This window comes from Hevea brasiliensis, chromosome 16 (assembly GCF_030052815.1).
Source record: "Hevea brasiliensis isolate MT/VB/25A 57/8 chromosome 16, ASM3005281v1, whole genome shotgun sequence".
NCBI classification, from domain to species: domain Eukaryota; kingdom Viridiplantae; phylum Streptophyta; class Magnoliopsida; order Malpighiales; family Euphorbiaceae; genus Hevea; species Hevea brasiliensis.
This window is the reverse complement of record NC_079508.1, coordinates 39,516,514-39,538,373: the sequence shown is the minus strand read 5'-3', so window position 1 is coordinate 39,538,373 and position 21,860 is coordinate 39,516,514. Positions and strand designations below refer to the sequence as shown.

The window sequence follows — 21,860 nt, the reverse complement described above, 5'->3', positions numbered from 1 at the left end:
GAGTGGTGCTACAGTCTACTTCTATATACAATCAAAATTAAAAGAAAAAGAGAAAAAAAATCTTAGTCTTGGCCAAGCCCCATTTGGCCCTGTTCATGTCCATCCCTATCTCCCTAGACCACAGGCCCTATCGGCAAAAAAATCTTTTCTATTTCAGTAGCATATTTTTCTTAAAGTTCAATTTCTATGGAGAGGGAGGGAGAAGGGGAAGGGAGAGATACAGAGAGACAAGGATCAATTGATAAAAAATGGTGATATTAAAAGATTAACTTGTCAGATATGATGACCGACTTATAAATAATTGTAATATTCAATGCCCAACAAGCCAAAATGAAGGATAAATTTATAAATAATAAAACTTTTTGGGGATCTTAAATTAATTCACCAATTATTTTAATAATTATAATTTAATAATTAATTTTTAATAATTAAATTTTAAAACATTTTAATTTAGGGAGATCCACTTTTTTTAACTAAAAAAATATATATTTTGATGGATCAAGTTAATATTTTTAACGCTATTAACTATTTCGTAACCTAATTATTAACAACGTGAAATTATATATACTAAAACGCGCCCTTGAGCCACTGTTCCTGCAATAGAGACTCTAGGACGCGTTTGTTTTTTCAGTTTCTATTATGAGTTTTTTTTTTGGGTCAATTTATTGAGGCTTTTTTTTCTTTTTTTAATCAGTAACCTTAGGTGACTTCACCATGCACTCTACTCTCTACTCTTGAACACGCCTTTTTTTTAATGTGGTATTTTTAAAATTTTTGGGCCCTTAGACTGGACTTAAGAGGATTTCGGTGTCTTGACTGGTATCTCTTTTCAGTTTAATGGGTATCAGAGCTTCGTAACGGTCCGTGCGGTTCCAGATTCGAGTTTCCCCCCTGCGTAAAAAAGAGCTCCGCACTAAGAGTGGGCCTAGCGAACTCAGAGTCTGCGCAAGTGAAATCGTGGTGGTTTGGGCCCATGGACGGGACTTAAGAGGATTTCGATGCCTTGACTAGACATGATATCTTTTTTAATTCAACTGATATTCTTTTTGTACAAGAGTGCCGATTTTTTTAATCTTTAAAATTATTTATTTTTTCTGCACAAAAGTGTTAATCCATCTATCATCTAAAATTATGTCGTAATAATATTTATAGTTTTATACTAATAAGTGAGAACCTTTGTTATAATAATTTATTCCTAAAACTTAGGAACTAAAGTGTAATATAGTGCATAATTCAGAGGCTAAATAATTAATTTTTTAAAATTTAAGGATTAAAGTGTAATATAGAGTAAAATTTAGGGATAAAATTATAATTTTTTTTCAATTTGTTAATATCAAGTTATCATAGGAGCATTTTTATTAATTATATAAAATTATCATATAAATTTCTTTTCATTGTTTTAAACTTTGTTTTGATTTTTTTTAAAATTTTAGTTTTTGTACAGTTATTGTTGGATTTGTTTTACATTTATATAAAAAAAATATTATTTAAACATTTTATAAAATAATTTAAATGATATAAAAGAGACAACTAATTTTAGTACAAAAAACGTTTTATCAATTTTTAGAAATGGACATTCAAATAATAAAGATTTTAAAATTAAAATATATATTTAATTCAAAAAAATTTTAAAAAATTATTATTACCTTTTATTTTTATTGTGCACTATTATTTATGATCTTATCGTCACTTTTTATTTTTATCATGCACTGCTTTTTTGGGCTATGCATAATTTAGTCATGCATGTTTCACTCGTAGTCTTTGCTATTTTATTAAATTTAAAATATTAAGACATGATACAAATACTTATTTCTTTGTTAAAAAATATATAAATATTTATATTATTTATTGTGAAAGACAATGTTATAGAAATACGTTACAAATAATAATTACGTTAATATTGTAATGAGACTTATGTAAATATGTTTTATTAATAATTTATGTATTTTATTAATTAAAAAATAATGTAAAGCCGCTGCAAAGTGCGGCCGTTTTTGCTTGTATATACTAAAACACGATCCCAAGATGGGTAGTGACTTCGGGTAGAATTTTTGTTTTCAAGGATATTATTATTATTATTATTATTATTATTATTATTATTATTATTATTATTATTATTATTATTATTACTTTGTCTTTTTTTCTTGCTTTTTTTTTTAATTTTCTAGACGAATCCATGCTTTTTGTTCTTTAATTAATTCATGTTGTTCTTTATCTTTTTTTTTTTTAAATTTCTATTTTAAACTATATATATCAATTCAAAATATTTTCTTATTTCAATTTTTTATTTTAATTTCAATTATTCTTAAACTATTTAATTAATTATTTAAATCCACCCAATTTCTACTTTTGATTTTTTATTGCAATATCTAACCTTAAAATTTTATTTCATTTTATTATTTTTTTTTAACTATTACATGTTTACATTCATCTCAATCTCTGCTATAGATTATATCTAAACAATTTATTAAAAATCACATTACAATTGTCATGAATATGGGAATTGAGAAAATTTTTTTTTGGCTAGACTATATATAAATATATCTTATGTGTGTGAAAAATTGAAATAATTAAATAATTTTTACAATAAATTATAAACAATAATTTTTTGAAAATAGGTTTAAAAAAAGCTACTGAGAAATCACGGTCCTATATATATAATTTACGAAGTGGGAGAAGCAAATTTAGCTTTGGTACAGTGGTCCAAGCCATAATTTCTGTGGCAAAAGACAATACAAGTAAAAGACAATACAACATATATATATACTTTAATCTTTATTCGGTAGAGGATTGGGAACTTCATGTGCCAGGTACGTGCTGCGCCTTCAACCACTTAATTAACGCTAAATTTACTTCCACAAATTTAGGGATTTTTACAAAAAAGATGTAATAAAAAATAAATTATATAAAAAAAAAAGATAAGTTTGAGAATAATTATAAAAAATGAGTGAATTATACTGAGTTGGACGAGATGGATGTAAAATGCTATTGATAATATCTGCATTAAAAATCTTAAAGGAAAGCTGGACCTATTCAAAATGACGTCTAATTTTTTTTTAAATAATAAATAATTAATTAAAAAAAATTTAAAGGTTAGACCTATTATAAGTAGTGTACAACTTTTTTTTTTAATTTTTAATTATTTTATTTTATATTTTAAATAAAATATAAATATTATTTTTTAATTTAAAATTAAATTAAATTAAAATTTAATAAAATAAAAATTAAAATTAAAAAAATAAATAATTAAAAAAGTTTAAAAAAAATTGTATGAGTGTTCAATTTTTCTTTAAATTTTTAATTATTTTATTTTATATTTTAAATAAATTAAAAATATTATTTTAATAAATAAAATCAAAATATTTAATATTATATATTATAATATTTTTATTATAAATATTATTTTTTAATTTAAAATTAAATTAAAATTTAATGAAATAAAAAATTAAAATTAAAAAAATAAATAATTAAAAATATTTAAAAAAAATTAAATAAAATAAAAAATATATAATATTAATTATTATAATTTTATTTATTAAAATAATATTTTTAATTTATTTAAAATATAAAATAAAATAATTAAAAAAATAGACCTATTACAAGTATAACTTTTTTAAATCTTTTTAATTATTTAATTTTTATTTTATTAAATTTTAATTTAATTTTAAATTAAAAAATAATATTTATAATAAAAATATTATAATATATAATATTAAATATTATAATTTTATTTATTAAAATAATATTTATATTTTATTTAAAATATAAAATAAAATATTTAAAATTTTTTAAAAAAATTAGATAAAAAACGTTTAATTTTTAAATTTTTTTTAATTAATTATTTATTATTTAAAGAAAAATCGAACGCTGTTTTGAATAGTATTCAGCTTTCCTATAAAATTTTTGATGCGGACATGTCCAGACCTTAAAAACGCTATTATAGTTTGCGTCCTGCACTCATCTTATTCAACTCAGTATAATTCACTCATTTTTTATAATTACTCCCAAACTCACCTTTTTTTTGTATAATTTTTTTTTTACTACACCTTTTTGGTAAAACTCCCACAAATTTACTTCTACTTGTATTGTCTTTTGCCACAGAAATTATGGCTTGGACCACTGTACCAAAGCTAAATTTGCTTATCCCACTTCGTAAATTATATATATAGGACCATGATTTCTCAGTAGCTGCGTGCCAAGCTCTTGGGCAAATTAATGACTGGTTCTGAGCAAAGCAATTCAGCCTCAATCATGTCTGGACGCAGCGATGAAGAAACATGGAATCTGGCCATCGACCTAGCAAATACCGTTATTCTTCCAATGGTACTAAAATCAGCTCTGGAGCTCAACGTCATCGACATCATTTCCACAGCTGGGAACAGTGGTGCGTCCCTCTCAGCGCCCGAGATTGCACAACGGATTCCGGAGGCGAAAAACCCAGAAGCACCTGTTTTACTGGACCGTATGTTGCGTCTTTTGGCAACCTATGATATAGTGAAATGCTCGTCGAACACCAAAGAGAATGGCGAGGCTGAAAGATTGTATGCTCCAGGACCCATATGCAAATTCCTTACCAAGAATAAAAATGGGAGCGGATCTGCTGCTCCTTTATTGTTGTTGCACCACGATGAGGTCTTCATGAAGAGCTGGTACTCCCTTTGTAATATATTTCCTGCTATATTTTACTTCTTCATCCAATCTTTTTGTTGCCTTCTTTTTTCCGTATCTGTTCTTCTAGCGATGATCTAATCCCCAAATATTTTTGGTGTTGTTTGTTCTGGGTTGCTGTTTCTTTTGATTTTGTGGTGCTCACGCAGTTCTTGGTCGTTCTTGGCCTGGCGTTGTTTTATTGGTTCCGTTGTTTGATCTGTTTTGATCTCATTCCTCTTGGGTGTTTGGTCTATAGCCCTTGTGAGCTTGGGTGGCTAGCTTCTTGGTCTTCTATTAGTGTTTTGGCTAGGCCGTTGGGTGTTGTTCTTTTGTGAATCTTCTTATCATTTTCTCATTAATAAAATTTTTTGTTTTCCTATCAAAAAAAAAAAAAAAAAAAAATCTAATTCCCAAATATTATGATAGGTACCATTTAAATGAAGCAATACTTGAAGGTGGAACTCCATTCAACAGAGCCTATGGAATGAATCAATTTGAATACCCAGGAACTGATCAAAGGTTCAATAGGGTATTCAATGACGCCATGTCAAGCTACACTACATATTTGGTGAAGAAGATCCTTGATGCTTACAAGGGATTTGATGGCCTCAAGTCGTTAGTTGATGTGGGCGGTAATAGTGGAGTTACTCTCAATAGTATCACTTCAAAATATCCTCATATTAAGGGCATTAATTATGATTTGCCTCATGTATTAGCCGATGCGCCTTCATATCCAGGTACTAGATTTGAGTAATAATAAACCGGGTGTAACCAAATGACTCAATGTAATACATGGCAGAAGAACCTGTAACCAAATATGTATGTATGGATGGCAGGAGTGGAGCATGTTGCAGGAGATATGTTTAAGAGTGTTCCAAAGGGAGATGCAATTATCCTCAAGGTGATCATCATTGTCAATTATTTAATTTATTTGTATATGCTCAACTTAATTAATGGTAGAACTTTTGTTCATTTGTTAACGAACCTTGCAGTGGGTACTCCATGATTGGAACGATGATCTTTGCTTGAAACTTCTCAAGAACTGCTGGGAAGCTCTTCCTAGTAACGGTAAGGTGATTGTTGTGGAGTCGATTCTACCCACGGTTCCAGAGAATAATGTTACTTCACAAGTTTTGCACAAGGAAGATTTAATGTTGTTATCTTTTAATGTTGGAGGAAAAGAGAGGACCCGACAGGAGTTTGAGGCCTTGGCATCGAAATCGGGCTTTTCAAGTTGTGAATTTATATGCTGTGCTTACAATAGCTGGGTTATAGAGTTCCACAAATGAGAATGTGGATCTTAATTATATTATTAATTTATGCTATGTTGCTCTGTGCAAGATCATGCTACACAGAACGTGATGTTCTGTTTCGTATCAGTAGGATAATAGCATGGTCGCTAGCTATTTGTTTGTGAATTTAATGATTGTTGTAAGCTTGAATTGGTGTTTTTAACAAATTTGGAATTTGAGTCTCCAGATTGATTATTTTTTTCCCTCTCTTCTTAACATCCAGAATTGACTTTTCATTTGAAAGATGTACACAATAAGGCAAACCTGAGATATATGCAGAAGCCAAACTAAATCCAACAAGCCTATGGCATAACCTTGTGACAAATTAAGAACAATGCTAAATTATTATAATGAGATATATTAACATTCATTACTTAGTTTCTCTATTTAAATAAATTGCTCTCCCTTTCCTTTAAAATTTAGTTCATTCAATCATTGCACATTTTCACATTAATCAAAATAGTAAAACGTGAAAAAAAAAGCATGTGAAATTACAAAAATACCCTCCATTCGATTAAAAAAATGATTCTTACGCCTTAGAGTTACACATGGAAATAGTTAATTGGAAAATAAAATGAGATCTTAATTTTATTTAATTTTTAATTTTTGTTGACAAAGGGTATTTTTAAAATTTTACATGTTTAACTTCTTTGACCAATGAAAAATAAATAAAATGACCAGGTGTTAAATCAATTTATAAAAATTAACTAATTTAATTTCAAAACTACGAGAACTAATGCATAATATTGACAAACTTCAAGAAGTATAAATAATAATTTACCCTAAGATATTGTGATTTGCAGGAAATGGATTCATATTGTGATTTTCATGATTCTACATATGAGAAATGAATTTATGATCTTGCTTTTATGTGTTTTCATTGTTTTTTTACATCTCATAGCTTATGCTTGACACGGTTATTACCTGTCTCCTCATTTTTTGAGGTGACACTGGTGTTCGGGTGGATATTGAGATGGATATTCTTATGATTCCCTCACTTGATGAGGTGAGATTAGATTTGAAGATGGCCCTTGCGGATAAATGATAAATGACAGGTCATATTGGTGTTCGGGTGGATATGAATATAGATATTGAAGGTGTGGAAGCGTGATTGTTGGACATTAGAGCCTTGAATTTCAAAAATTATTTCTGAGGTTACATGCACCATACCAAGTTTCTTATGAACCTAATCAATTTCTAATGTCCAATTGCATATCAAAACATATTTTAGCATGCATTAAAATTTCATTTGCCATTAAAAATTATGAATTAACATTTAATTCAATCAAACCCTAACTAAAAAAGAGATTTTTATATACTAACCTGTTGATACACCATTGATGCAATGTAACACTCTTATTTACATAGTCTGGTATATGTTACTGTTCCGGTGACTGGTGTCGGTCCGGACAATTAAGAGTACTAGAATTATGTTTAAGACATATAGAAAAGCCTTGATAGAAAATAAATAGTGATTACCAGATGAAAAAATAAAAATAAGAAAAACAGAACATAAAAGGTTAAATGAGCCGGGAGTCACAGCGATGGGTGACCTTCTCGGGAAGTGACTGCAAGGTTAGTCTTAACTCAAATTTCGAACTGAAAAATGTGACGCCGCGGTCCTTAGGACTATTGCGAACATAGTGGAAAAGAGAAAATCATGAAAAAGAGTTGTTAAGTAGGTCAAATAATTAGATCAGAGATCCGGAAGAAATATCGAATAACTTGCAAATCAGATGAATCAGCGAGGGGCAATTTGGTCAATTCACCCCTAGAGCTGACTCCTGACCTAACTGTCCAATAAAATCGGAGAAACGAACCTTTGGGAATCGAGAATTAAATTAAAGAACTAATGAAAAAATAAATGCAAAAGAAAAAGAAAATTGAAAACGTTTATTATATCATTGGATGACATCATCATGATGTCAAAACTAATTTTTGATTTTTCCCTACATAATTGATCAAGTCAATTCTTGTTTAAATAAAACATAAAATACATAAAATTGAAAAAAAATTAAACCATTCTTCTTCTTCGTATGCCGCCCCACCTCTCTCTCTCACCACCGTGGATGAACCCACCATGAAAGCTTGAATCCGAGCTTTAAAACAACCACTAAAACCTACTTTGACCCTAAACTAACCCATAAAAACTTGTTAGATCAACTTGAGAAAGTTTTAGAAGAAGGAAAGAAAAAAAGAAAAGGAAGAAATTGAGGAGTTGAACATCAAAGTTTAAGGTTAGTGGTTTGAATTGAAAATTTATGCTTAATACTTATGTTTTTAGTGTAAGTAGTTTAGATCTTAACTTAAAATCAAAAGAAAATAGTTGTTGGGGGACCAAAAGAGAATTTCGGCCAGCCTTAGTTAGGGTTTGAAATGAATGATTTTGATGTGTTTAATCGGTTGTTGAGGTTAAATGAAGTATGTAAACATTGAATGTGCACTTCGAATGCATTAGATTTGAACTCTATGTAATTAGGGTTTTAAGTATGTGAAAAATTAGAGAAAAAGTTGAAAATTGGTTAATTGATGTAAATGACCTTATTTGAGTTGAGAAATGGTCAATTGTGACCATTTGTGGTGTGTGTGAATTGCTAGAACCAAGTTTTAATTCAGATTGGTTAAGGTCAATATACAGACAGCTAGACCTAGGTCCTTTTCAGGGACCAAAACTGAAAATTTACTAACCCAATTGGTGTGAGGCAAATTGAGAATGAAACTAGACACAAAATGGACCATTTTTCATTTAGGAATCCTGCCTAGAAAATGACCATAACTTAGTGAACGATTAGGCCAAATCTGGATTAGGGCACATTGTCCTGTACAAAAATGACCAAATGAATAGTAGTTACTTAAATGACCATAACTTGGTCTAGGAAGGTCCAAATGACCTGAATTTCATACCGATGGAAATATGAGACATAGCCCTACAACTTTCATGAAGAAAATAAATCCAAATTTTGACATAACCAATCTGAAAAACCACCTGCAATCAACACACCAAAAACTGCCAATGTCTAGAAAATGCTTAGAATTTTGGGTAACACCAAATCTGGCCAGCCCCATTCAAATAGTCATATCTTGGGCTACAAAACTCCAAATGGAGTGAGTCAAAAAGGGAATTAAAGTTAAGACAATAAGGAACAACTTCTTCGAAAAAAACTTTGTCAAATTCTAATAGCAACATGACCAATGGAACAGTACAAAATAGGACACCAAATCTAAAAAATTTGAAATTGTGCCTAGGAAACCTAAAAATCTAAGGAGCAACTAAAACCAATAAAATTGATAACCAAAATGTGGTATGTGGGTTAAATTGAAATCCCTATACCTATTAAGCATAAGAAAGTCAATATATTGACTTGAATAGTATCGTGAATAGTAACTCCAAAATGAAAATTTCCAAGAACGTTAGTTTAAGCATATTGGGGCAGAATTAAGAATATATGAATTAATTATTGGATTTATTATGAGATAAGATACTGAAATATTATAAATTGCGTGTTTCAGCTGAAAAAGATTTGGATAAGGATAGGGCAAACTGAGTCAAGGCCTAGAGGTAACTCACATCAGGTTTGTGCACAATAAACTTTAATTTATCATTTTCTAATTGAAAACTTATTTAGCTATCCATTGTGAATTAGTTGTACTAATTAAGGGTTTCGAGAAATGCTGTGTTGCCTTTTTATGAATGGAAATTTGAATTGGAAATTGATTTGTGTTTTGCGTGAAATGTTTGAATAACTTGATTTAAATTGTTTTTTATTCACACTTGGCATGGCAATATCACTATGTTCCTCCTCCATTTATGGGTGAGTATGACTATACTCCTCCCTCTCTGGCTTCCCAGTCTGAGGTGAGTTTGGATGAGTACTCATTAGCTAGCTAGCCACCTCCCTCATTGATTTCGATTAATGGGGTGAGTTTCCCTTGTCGTGGTGTACAACACGACATGTTTGGAAATTTTGTGTCATGGCCTAAGTTGTGTTATTGATTGGCAACACTGTGTTTATTAAATTGTTTGATCAAATTTGTGTTATATTAAGCTTTGAAAATTGTGAAATATTTAAATTGTGATTTGTGATAAATGTGATTTGAAAATTAAAATGTGATTGTGAAATATTTGAACTGTGAATTAATAACAAATGTTTTATATTTTATTGTACACCACTGAGTATTTTTATACTTAGCAATAACTTTCTTTGCTATCACAGATAGAAACAAGGAAAAAGCAGTAGAGTGAGCTGCTGATTGTTGGGACTACACTGAGGCTTTTGTACGGGTATTTAGTTATACCCTTGTAATTAGTTGATGTAAATAATGTTATAGTCATAAGTATTTTTTTTTTTTTTGTAATTGAGCAGTTGTACAGTCATATGTAAAAATATTATCTTTTGGCTTGTTATGGCTGTGAACTATATTGTGAATGAAATCAAATATTTTCAATGCAATGAGAATGGATTTACTTAAATGTTTTGCAATTGTCATAAATTATGGAGATTGGTTGGATTTGTGTTGATTTGAGTTTTGGTGGTTGCAATTGGGTGGAAATGAATTATTTGGAAGTATTTTTCACAGGTTTTAAAGAACTGTTTTTCCCAAATATAGACGACACTCTGCCAAAAAATTTTCAAAATTTGCTTAAAAATAAAAATGTACAAAAATTTTAACTAGTCTTTAAACTTTAAGTAAATGTTTTTAATACCTGTTATAAAAGCTCATCACTTTCAAAAAGTAAGAAAAATTATTTTAAAATCCCTTGTAGCATATTTAATGGGTTACCAGTAGGCGAAGTACGATAATTCATTAGATGTACTACGGGATCATGTTACATCTTACTAAGGGGTAGGGTGTGACATGCAATCTTAGAATGCTCTTAGAACCCCAAATGTTGTCCCTCTAGCTTGTCCACCACGAGCACACTAAGAAGCAACTATGGCAGCCCCAAATATTGCCTCTCAAGCTTTGCCAACCACTTGAAGATGGGGTTTAGTGCTTTAGTGAAGGTTAATGGGTATTTAGGACACTAGAAACCTTTTCTAGCAATTTTAATTCAAAGAAACCAAGGGATTTTTCTTTGAATCAAGTGAGAAAGGAAGAGAGGAGAGGGAGACTTCTTGTTGCCATCCCATATGAGAGAAAAGAGAGAGTGGACTGATTTTCTTTATAACTTCTCTTTACATACTTAGGTCAAACCCTAACTCCTTTGCCACATGTCACCACAAGATCCCATATTCTTATTATTTGATTTAATCCTATGAAGCCATGTGTCAAGCTCCATTTAAATCATAACATGTGGTCTTCCATCATAGGAAGACAAGTGGCAAAATCATATGGTGCCATGTGTCACCATCTCATGGTGCCACATGTCACCATGTGAAAAGACCAATTTGCCCTTACTCTTTAATTTAAGTTCTCAACCCAAAATTATAATTTCTCCTATTTAAATCAATTTATATCAAATATTAATTAATTAATTAATTAATCTCCATTAATAAATTTCTCATAATTAAATTTATATTTAATCAAATTAAATATAAATTTAATTTATACTATACATCCAATAACCTAGATTTGGTTTCAAGTCATGCTAGGGATTTTGTAATCTTATTGCAAACTAAACCTCTTTAATTAATTAATTAAACTCTTTAATTAATCAATTAAATCACATTTTAAATGGTGATTAGCTTGTGTAGATTTGTGACTTACTAGGCTCATTACTTATTGGCAATGAGAAATGATATTAACTCTTAATATCATTAGAACTCTTTCTTACCGTAAATGATTTCTCTAAATCATTTTAGGCATCTCATAGACCATGGTTGACACCTAGCATAGTATGCCATGGCCGCCCAATCAATAATAAGCAATACCTTAAATGAACCTTTAATCATATGTTACCATGCACTAGAATCTCTTTGTTATAAAATCCCAATTCGAGCTGGAGTCATGGTTAATGTCAAACCCCATTTGCTATAAACATTATGTTTTCTTTTAATTCCAGTTCTTGATTAATTGCATTTTCTTATCAGAAACTCTTTTTTGACTAAATCTGTCTGTCCTAGCTAGGAACTTGAAACATCAAGAATAATTAAATGAACATAGGATTTTATCCCTATTTACTTAGGGTTACAGATTCCATCTTGATCAATACCTATCTCCATATATAACTAGTAGGAGCCAACACATGCCCATATACCCATACACAGTACAAGTATGAAAGCAGTGTCAAAGTCAAACCACCTATATACAAGATAACTATGTTATCTCAGGTCTAAAGATTATATGTACTGATATGATATATGACAATGCATTGACAAGAGTAGACTCCATGTGTTTGTCATAAGCATTATTGGTTCGGCCTACTTATCATGTATAAGTGCCTATCATGTTTGTTATGTGGCATGAGACTCACCACTCTATCTTATTTATATCTCATATAAATACCTTGGGAACAAACATGATTACAATATTTCTGGATAAGTCATGTCCTTTGTAAAGTATCCTCGATTGTGAACCAATTTATGATACTTTGTGCTAGAAATACTGTCACTCATATTCTTAACAACTTAAGAATAAAATTTCTAACAAAATATCAATGCACCTGTTCTATTACACATAAATTTATCATGTAAAAGGAAAAGTGAAATTGCCTTTTTATTAATAAAATATGTACAAGATACATACAAAATGATATGCTCTAGGGCATACTACTAATAGATATGATATGGATAGTGTGCACACATTGATATGATATGGTCTCCCTCATGTGTTGAGATAAGATGAGATTTGAAGATGACCCTTGTGGATTAGTCTTGCAAAGCTGGTGAGATTGACACTGGTTTTGGAAATGTGCAAACATGTTTTTAAATAATACTTGTTGAGCAAATGTTTTGAATGAGATCATTTTCAATGTATTATCTATATTTTATTTGTTTATATGTGAGTTTAAATGAGCATTTGTTTTCTTGGTATTGTGCAATGTGTTTTTAAACAATATTTTGTTGAGTAAATGATTTGAAAAGATTGATTTTTATATGTTATATGTATTTATGAGTTCATGTGTAAGTATAAGTGAGAATTTTATTTTCATGGCATGTTCTATGATGTTTTTTACTGATTTATTTATTTAATATTGATTTATTTATTAATACTTATTGTGCACCACTAAGTATTTTTGTACTCAACGTTAATTGTCTTTTAACTAATGCAAATAAGGGAAAGGAGAAGGAATCAAAGGAATAGTGCAGCACCCGTTAGAAAAGAAACAGGCGCCATAGTTTGATGTATGTGATTTGGTTCCTTGACTTCATTTGTATATGATGTAAAATATATGCAATAGGATCTTTTGTATTTTACCATCTGAGTAGAATATTACAAAATTTTTTTATGCAAATTTCTACTTATAAATTTTATGGCTTGATTTATGTTGATCTTAAATAAAGAAGGCTAGTATGCAATTCTGATACTAGGTGACTGTTGAGTTATGGACTTACCATGTTATTTCCACAGGTGTTGTTTTAAACTGTTATTTGTCTGTTTTGAACTGTTATAGCTGAATTACAGCAGTTGTGAAATTCCAAATTGTCTATTTTTCTGAGATGAATTTATATTATGAAACTACAAAATTTTCTAAATGACGTGTGACTTTTAGAATTTTAATTTAAACATATTTTATTTGTTTTTTTCTCACCAGTAGTACAAAAATTTCAATTGTGTTTGATTTAAAAAAAAAGTATATAGTTGTGTAGTACTTAAAAGTAAGTTTAAACTAGTGACAATGATTTTTTGATTTGAAGCTTTTCTGATGGACTTTTTGTAGTCTGAAATTCAGCAGCAAAATACTTTTCTACTATGTCATGTTTTTAAATAAAATGGTTTAACAATGGTTTTAAATTGTCCACTATTCCTTGTAATGTGTTCATCGGGTTCCGATGGATCAGTATTGGCATCCGTTGAACATGTTACAGGAGGCATGTTACTTCCTATAGAGAGGTAAGGTGTAACACTATTGGATGGCAACTTCTAAAAGTTCTTGTAATCAAGCAAAAGAATATGCATCCATTAGGGTTCTTGGTTTAAACATATAAATAGGCATTTACAATTCATCAGACAAACCAAAAAGAAATAAATTGAGGGATTGTTCTTTTGTAATGCCTACTTTCAGGTACAACTCATTAAAAGCATTGAGGCAGTCTTAGAGTGAGTTAGTCTACTTAAAATTCTATAACTTTGACAAAGGATCATCAAAAGCATGACTACCAAACCTTGCTCTCAAAGCCCTGACATACTCATCCCAATCACCATAAGCTGCATATCCCTTAACCTTAACATGCCTTTGATAACATACACACACATGCGAGTTGCTTAGAGATAGAGAGAGATATATACCCGCCCATAGTAGCAGATTATTGTTAATCTTTGAAGAAATTAATTTGGTTTTAGAATTAGAATAATCTTGTTCAAGTATCTGACCATGCATTTTTGCTGAGTTTTTCTTTATATATATGATCAAGTTCTTTATATTTGACTATTTGTTTAAGTTGATGTTGATTTTGTGTTGTTAGTTTAGGTTGGAGAGGGATTATTATCACTTAACTGAATTGAATAGCCAGAGACGAATGAGTGGGAGTAAAGTACATGGAGTAAAATGGACTTACTTAGGCATATGATACTTGACTTGCTTTGATACCATATCACTAAAATGAATTGAACAACTGGAAGATAATGAATGGGCATATAAAAAGTGAGATGAGCTTACTTTGGCTTCAATCAATTTTTGCTAAAAGGTTAAATCTAACTAATTTAGTTAGTTGGTCTCCACCCTAAGTTCAAGTCGATTTAACTTGCTCTAACAATTATGAAACTGTTAGTAGTATGCCCTAGAGCATATCATATTACATGTATCTTATACATTTTTAATTAATAAAAGGCATTTTCAATTTTTTGTTTACATAATTTATTTATGAGTAATTGAAAAGATCCATTGATGTTTTGTTAGAAATTCTATTCTTAAGTTATTAAGAATATGAGTAACAGTATTACTGGTGCAAAGTATCATAAATTGGTTCACAATCGAGGATACTTCACAAAGGACATGACTTATCCAGAAAGATTGTAATCATGTTTGTTCCCAAAGCATTAATATGAGATATAAATAAGTTGGAGTGGTGAGTCTCGTGCCACATAACAAACATGATAGGCACTTATACACGATAAGTAGGCCGAACCAGTGACGCTTATGACAAGCACATGGAGTTTACTCTTGTCAATTCATTGTCATATATCATATTAGTGCATATAATCTTTAGACCCGAGATAACACAGTTATCTTGTATATAGGTATTTTTAGTTTGATACTGCTTTCATACTCGTACTGTGTATGGGTATATGGGCATATGTTGGCTCCTACTAGTTATATATGGAGATAGGCATTGATTAATATGGAATCCGTTACCCTAAGTAAATAGGAATAAAATCCTATGTTCATTTAATTATTCTTGATGATTCAAGTTCCTGGCCAGGACAGATAGATTTAGTCAGAAAAGAGTTTCTGACAAGAAAATCTAATTAATCAAGAATTGGAATTAAAAGAGAACACAATGTTCATAGCAAATGGAGTTTCACATTAATCATGACTCTAGCTAGAATTGGGATTTTGTAATGAAGAGATTTTAGTGCATGGTAACATATGATTAAAGGTTCATTTAAGGTATTCCTTATTACTGATTGGGTGGCCATGGCATGCTATGCTAGGTGTCAACCATGGTCTATGAGATGCCTGAAATGATTTAGAGAAATCATTTAAGGTAAGAAAAAGTTCTAATGATATTAAGAGATAATATTGTAACACCCTAGGCAAATCCCACATCGGCACAACACGGAAGAGATGCTGGATTTATAAGTTGGCGGTTCGTAACTCCTAGTGACGCAATTTAAAACCGTGTGGGCTTCGGCCCAGAGCGGACAATATCACTAGTGGGCCAGGCCTTTACATTTGTGGTATCAGAGCCGCTCCGCTTGCAACCTTGAGCGATGGTGGGGCAAACCTCAGTGAGGACGCTGAGTCCCATAAGGGGGGTGGATTGTAACACCCTAGGCAAATCCCACATCGGTAAAACACGGGAGAGATGCTGGGTTTATAAGTTGGCGGTTCATAACCCCTAGTGACGCGTTTTAAAACCGTGAGGGCTTCGGTCCAGAGCGGACAATATCACTAGTGGGCCAGGCTTTTACATTTATGTACAAATGTAAAGGCCCGGCCCATTAGTGATATTGTCCGCTCTATAAATGTAAAGGCCCGGCCCACTAGTGATATTGTCCGCTCTGGGATGAAGCCCTCACGATTTTAAAACGAGTCACTAGGGGTTACGAACTGTCAACTTATAAACCCAGCATCTCTCCCATGTTTTGCCGATATGGGATTTGCCTAGGGTGTTATAAATATCATTTCTCATTACCAATAAGTAATGAGCCTAGTAAGTCACACATCTACACAAGTTAATCACCAAGTAAAATGTGATTTAAATGATTAATTAAAGAGTTTAATTAATTAATTAAATAGGTTTAGTTTACAATAAGATTGTAAAATCCCTAGCATGACTTGAAATCAAATCTAGTGTAACACCCCTATGTTCGGTAGTGCGTTCTACTGTTCCGGTGGCCAGTGTTATCCGGACAGCTAGGATGCCTAGAACTACACTTCGTTATGAGTGAGGAGACATAAAATAATGAAATACAAGAAGAGAAAACACAAGAAAAACAAAGGAAAAATGTAACACCCCTAAGTTCGGTAGTGCGTTCTACTGTTCCGGTGACCAGTGTTGTCCGGACAGCTAGGATGCCTAGAACCGTACTTCAATATGAGTGAGGAGACATAAAATAATGAAATACAAGAAAAGAAAATACAAGAAAAACAAAGGAAAAATCATAGCAAAGAAATGTAACCAAGTTAAGCGAGCCGGAAATCCTAGCGATGGGTGACCGTGAGGAAGTTACTGGCGTGGACCGTTGACTAGCTCTGGATCATGGAACCACGGAAAATATTTTTTGGACTTAAATAGACCCTTATTGAAGTATAAATATAATTAGATATATCTAATATATTTTAAATATTTAGTACAAAGAAAAGTGAGAAATCGAAAAACAGACAAAACCGATTGTTCTGAAAAATCGGGAATGCAACCCGAACAGGGGCATTGTGGTCATTTGACACCCCGAGTTGTCTTTTGACCTAAATGTCCATTAAAAATAAATAATATTACACTTGGAAAATATAATGAAAAATTAATTTAGGGGTACCTAATATAAATAGCAAAAATGGAGTTCAAATTAGGTAATTAACATAATTAAACATATACAATAATTGATTTTATGTAAGTGGAGCACTATGGGGATTAAATAAATATTATGTGGGACACTTAAGAGCTAAAATGGGCAGAATATTTCATCTTCTTCTTCATTTTTTTCAATTGCCGTATTGCTCTCCCATAGAAACCTCCATTGATGTCCCTATACCAAGCTCCATGCATCCATTTTCAAGCCATTTTCCACATGATTTCCTTCATTAAATTTAGTCTACACAGCTTGGGAAGTGTTATGGCAGCAAAAGAAGCATGGTTGGTGAGGTTTTAGCAAACTCCAACAAGAGGTAAGTGTCCATTTTCTTCCCTTGCTTAATTAAAACTTGTGTTGAGGTTGTGGGTAGTATTTTGGTTGAAAAATTGAAAGAATTACTTGAATAATTATTGGGTGTAACTTTTGGCAGCCATGGAAAGGAAAGGTGAGCAGATTATTCTCACTTGTAATTGATGTTAATTGATGAGAATTAGTGGGGATTAAAGTGCTTAAATGTATAAGAGCTTAATTACCATTTGTATGTGTAAATTGTGCATTGAAAATGAGGTTAGGAAGTCAATATGGGAGATTGAAGTATATGTGTAAATTGGGCAGCCTTGATGTGCTTAGGAAGGCCTTAAATTCATGTATATTTAATGTTGATTTAAGAACAATGAGATGTATGTTATTGATCTTGGTTAGTTGGATTAAGTTTGAGCAATTAAATTGTTGTTAGACATGGATTTGATCAATTGAGTGTGATGGAGAATTACTTGAGTTGAATTTGTATTTGGACATTGATTTAATTGCTGGATATTTGATCACATATATTGTGGCTGGATATTGGTTGTAGTATATTGATATTGGACAATTGACCTAAGTATAAAGTGCATAATGTCTATTAGAATTGCAAAAATTTGCAATGCAAAGTGTGTTAGTAAAAACAGTGTGTATTTTAGGCTCTAAATGGAATTGTGTGACTCCAATTGGTATGAGACCAATTGGAGGTGAAACTAGGCACAAAATGTGCCAACTTTCATTGAGAAACCATGCCAAAATTCTGCTTGCAAGGTGACCTAAAAAAATGACCAATTCGGATTAGGTGCAATTAGGACCTGAAAAATGACCAATTGGGCAGCAGTGAGTGTTTAGGCCATAACTCACTCAAACCAGGTCCAATTGACCTGAAATTTTGACCAAGAATAGTTAAGACCCATACCTACAAGTCTTATGAAGACACCAAAGCCCAGAAATGACCATAAGCAAGTCAAACAACTTGCACAAGTTCGGGTCCAAAAACTGGCCGAACCAGAATTGACCAATTTGACCTAAAATTGACCTAAAATGGTACCACTTGACCAGCAATAGTGTAATGACCATAACTTGGTCTACTTAACTCGGATTGACCTGAAATTTTGCACCGCGTGCAATAAGACCTAGATCTACAAGTTTGTAGTTTCGACCGAGACCCGAAAACCGAGGGAACTAGATCGTCCAGTTAGGTCAAACCAGTGTTCCGGAATCCAGCAATTTGCATTAAAATGCACTAAACAAGGAAATGACTTTGGTAAAACGTACCAAACCTAAAATCCTATCGAATGTGACATATTAACGACACTAAAACCTAATTTACCTAAAACGCAATGAGGGTCGGTATATTAGGTGATTAAGTGAATAATTGAGTTCAGTGCATTATTTACCAAACACCATCGATAGAGACAGTTTAATTTAGTCTTGAAACACTTCAAATTGTGTTTCTCGATTAGCAAGGACTCGAAAAGGGAAAGAAATATCGAGTCAAGACCAGAGACAAATATCAGAGGTTTGTGCACAACTAGTTTTCAACTGATTTTGCTCTGAATAATATTTCATATGATTAATTGTATGTTATTATTTTAAGTTGTGTTTGTGCACAACTAGTTTTTAACTGATTTTGTTCTGAATATTTTAGATCATTAAATGACATATTTTCTTATGAACTATGTTTAATGTGCATTGGATTTAATTCAATTATTATTGAAATTGCTATAGTATGTATGATTTTAGCTTTGTGAAATGGTATTTCCACAAGTATTAAGCATTGTTATGGATTGAACAAAATATGTTTTGGAAAATTGTGATAGAACATGTTTTGAATTGTAATGGTAATTTTCATGGAAAAATGCAAATTTATGATTTGAATTGTGATGAGCATAAAAAAAAAATTATTGGATATTGGAATTGAATTTGAATCGAATTATATTGTGATTTATGCTCACTAAAAGGATTGTGATATTGTTTTATATCTCACTATAGATGCTTGACTAGGTTATTACCCGTCTCTCTCATTTGTTGAGAAGACAATGGAGTGAGTTGTGTTTTGATTACCATGGTACGTGCACAGGCTTAGATTTTCCTCTGATTTGAGGTTAGATCTAAGTTTATTTTATCGTTATGGCCCTTGCGGAAGATTCATTATTGTGATGGTACTGCACGATGATTCGACCTCCCGACCATAGGGAGTTAGAATCGGTCGACCTCCCCGACCATAGGGAGTTAGAATCACATCGAATATGGCCCTTTCGGATTAGTCTTGCATATTAGTGAGATAAAGATTGATTTTTGAGATACAGTATGATTTTTGAGATACAGAATGATTTTTGAGATACAACATGGTTTTTGAGATGCATAATGACTTTTGAGATCTGAGATGATTTTGAGATACAAAATGATTTTGAGATCTGAGAATGGCTTTTGAATGGTAAGGAATGGTGATTTCAATTATGGTTTGTGTGTAATTGATTTTGTTGGAATTACTTAAATGGATAGTCAAGATTTGATAAATTGAATTTTGTGCTCCAAGTTATTTATACAAATGATTTACATTATTGGCAATGAATATTTTGAGTTGTGAAATTTGATCAGTATTCAGATTCTCAAATTATTTACTGTAAAATTTGTCAATGTATATTGTACTATGTTTTAAATTATATTTGTGCACCATCGAAGTTCACCACTCAATGATAGCTTTGTATCTGTCGCAGTAAGCGAGCATAGAGCGATGATTAAGTTGATTTGATGATACATTCAGATCAGCTCCATGTATATCATAGATATACCCATGTACATAGGTTTTGATGTAAGCATGTTTTAATATGTATGTAAATTATTTGAGCAGTTGTATAGAAACTCTTGTAAAATATTTTGGTATGTAATTTAATGTAAATTATCGTGAATGTAAATCGGAGATTTCATTTACTTAAATAGTTTTGTATTATATTTCTTGTATCTCAATCTTTGAAAAATCACTATGGATTTGAATTGAGAAATATGTTGTGTTGAGAAATATATTGGAGTTGAGATTTGCAAATACATATTGAAGTACTTTTTACAGTTTTCTCAAGAACTGCTTTATCCAAAATACGATGGCACTCTGCCAAAATTTTCTGAAACTCCAATTAAGTCAAATGTGTCAGTTTATCACTTGATTCAAAAGGTTTTTAACACTGTAAATAGTGCTCACCATGTAAAAGAAGTAAGAAAAGTTTTGAAAATCCTTGTAGTGTATTTAATGGGTTATCGATGAGACGGAGTTGGTAATTCATTAGGTATACTACGGGATCATGTTATGCCTTACAGAGGGTAGGGTGTGACATGTTTTAGTGGTATCGAGCAATGGTTTTAAAGTGAATTTCGAATCGTGAATTTGAAATCTTTTGTCAGTAACTACAACTGCTCAAATGTTTGATACATATAGTACATTTACATCATAAATGTGAACTAATGGAGAGGAATCTCCTTTTGTTGGTTGTACAGGAATAGAAAATCTTGTGAAAAGATATGGAAGAGAAGAATGAGACAATAGAACAGTCTGTGATGGCAGAAGAACAAGCTGAGGCCCCAGCTCCACAAAATGTTGAAGGCCTGACTGTACCAGTTTTATCGGTACAAATTACTGCACAAATGGCCCAACAAATGGCCACTTTCTTTCAACAAATGGCTGATAATCTGTCACCAAGCCCAAGTATGCACTCCAACCCCACAAGGGCAGTGTGAAATGGAAAAGAGGGAGAAACCTATGGGTCAGAGTTCGAACAGTAATTTGGGGAAGAGAAAAGAATTGGAGGAACCCCGAACTCAGAAATATGATAGAGGCGGATCATCAGGGCAGAGACCACTAAGATCTAGTCATCGAACAACTAGAAGTTCCTACCCTTACCGCCAATGTGAAACTTGTGGAAGATATCATGGAGGTATTTGTCGTAAGGCCTCTGGAGCCTGCTACAATTGTGGAAAACTTTGACACTTTGCTAAAAATTATACTAAACCACCTCGATCTGCTCTCCGAATTTCACGCATCACGTCAATGAGTCAAGATAGAAATAGAGTTGGTACTCCGCACCACTATAACACGTTGAATCAACCCGAATATGGTAGCGCACTCGTGAGCGCCCACTATGCGCCAAGGAGAAAGAGCAAAACTTGGATGTAGTCTTTGGTAAGTTTTTAATTTTTGAAGGAAACAATTAGTTAATATTTGATCCCAGCACTACTTAGTTGTGTGTTAGTATTAGAACTATATGTTTTGTTGCTATTCCTTTA

General features: G+C 31.6%; 1 protein-coding gene across 1 annotated transcript; it reads left to right on the top strand.

The window, feature by feature from the left end:
* The first annotated feature begins 4,084 nt into the window (after positions 1–4,084).
* Positions 4,085–6,128, top strand: LOC110634239 (caffeic acid 3-O-methyltransferase). The gene is made up of 4 exons (XM_021783181.2): positions 4,085–4,649; positions 5,077–5,387; positions 5,487–5,551; positions 5,643–6,128. Exons 1-4 carry the CDS (start codon positions 4,216–4,218, stop codon positions 5,937–5,939), a joined length of 1,107 nt encoding a protein of 368 aa, XP_021638873.2. The 5' UTR covers positions 4,085–4,215; the 3' UTR covers positions 5,940–6,128.
* The last annotated feature ends 15,732 nt before the right edge of the window (positions 6,129–21,860 follow it).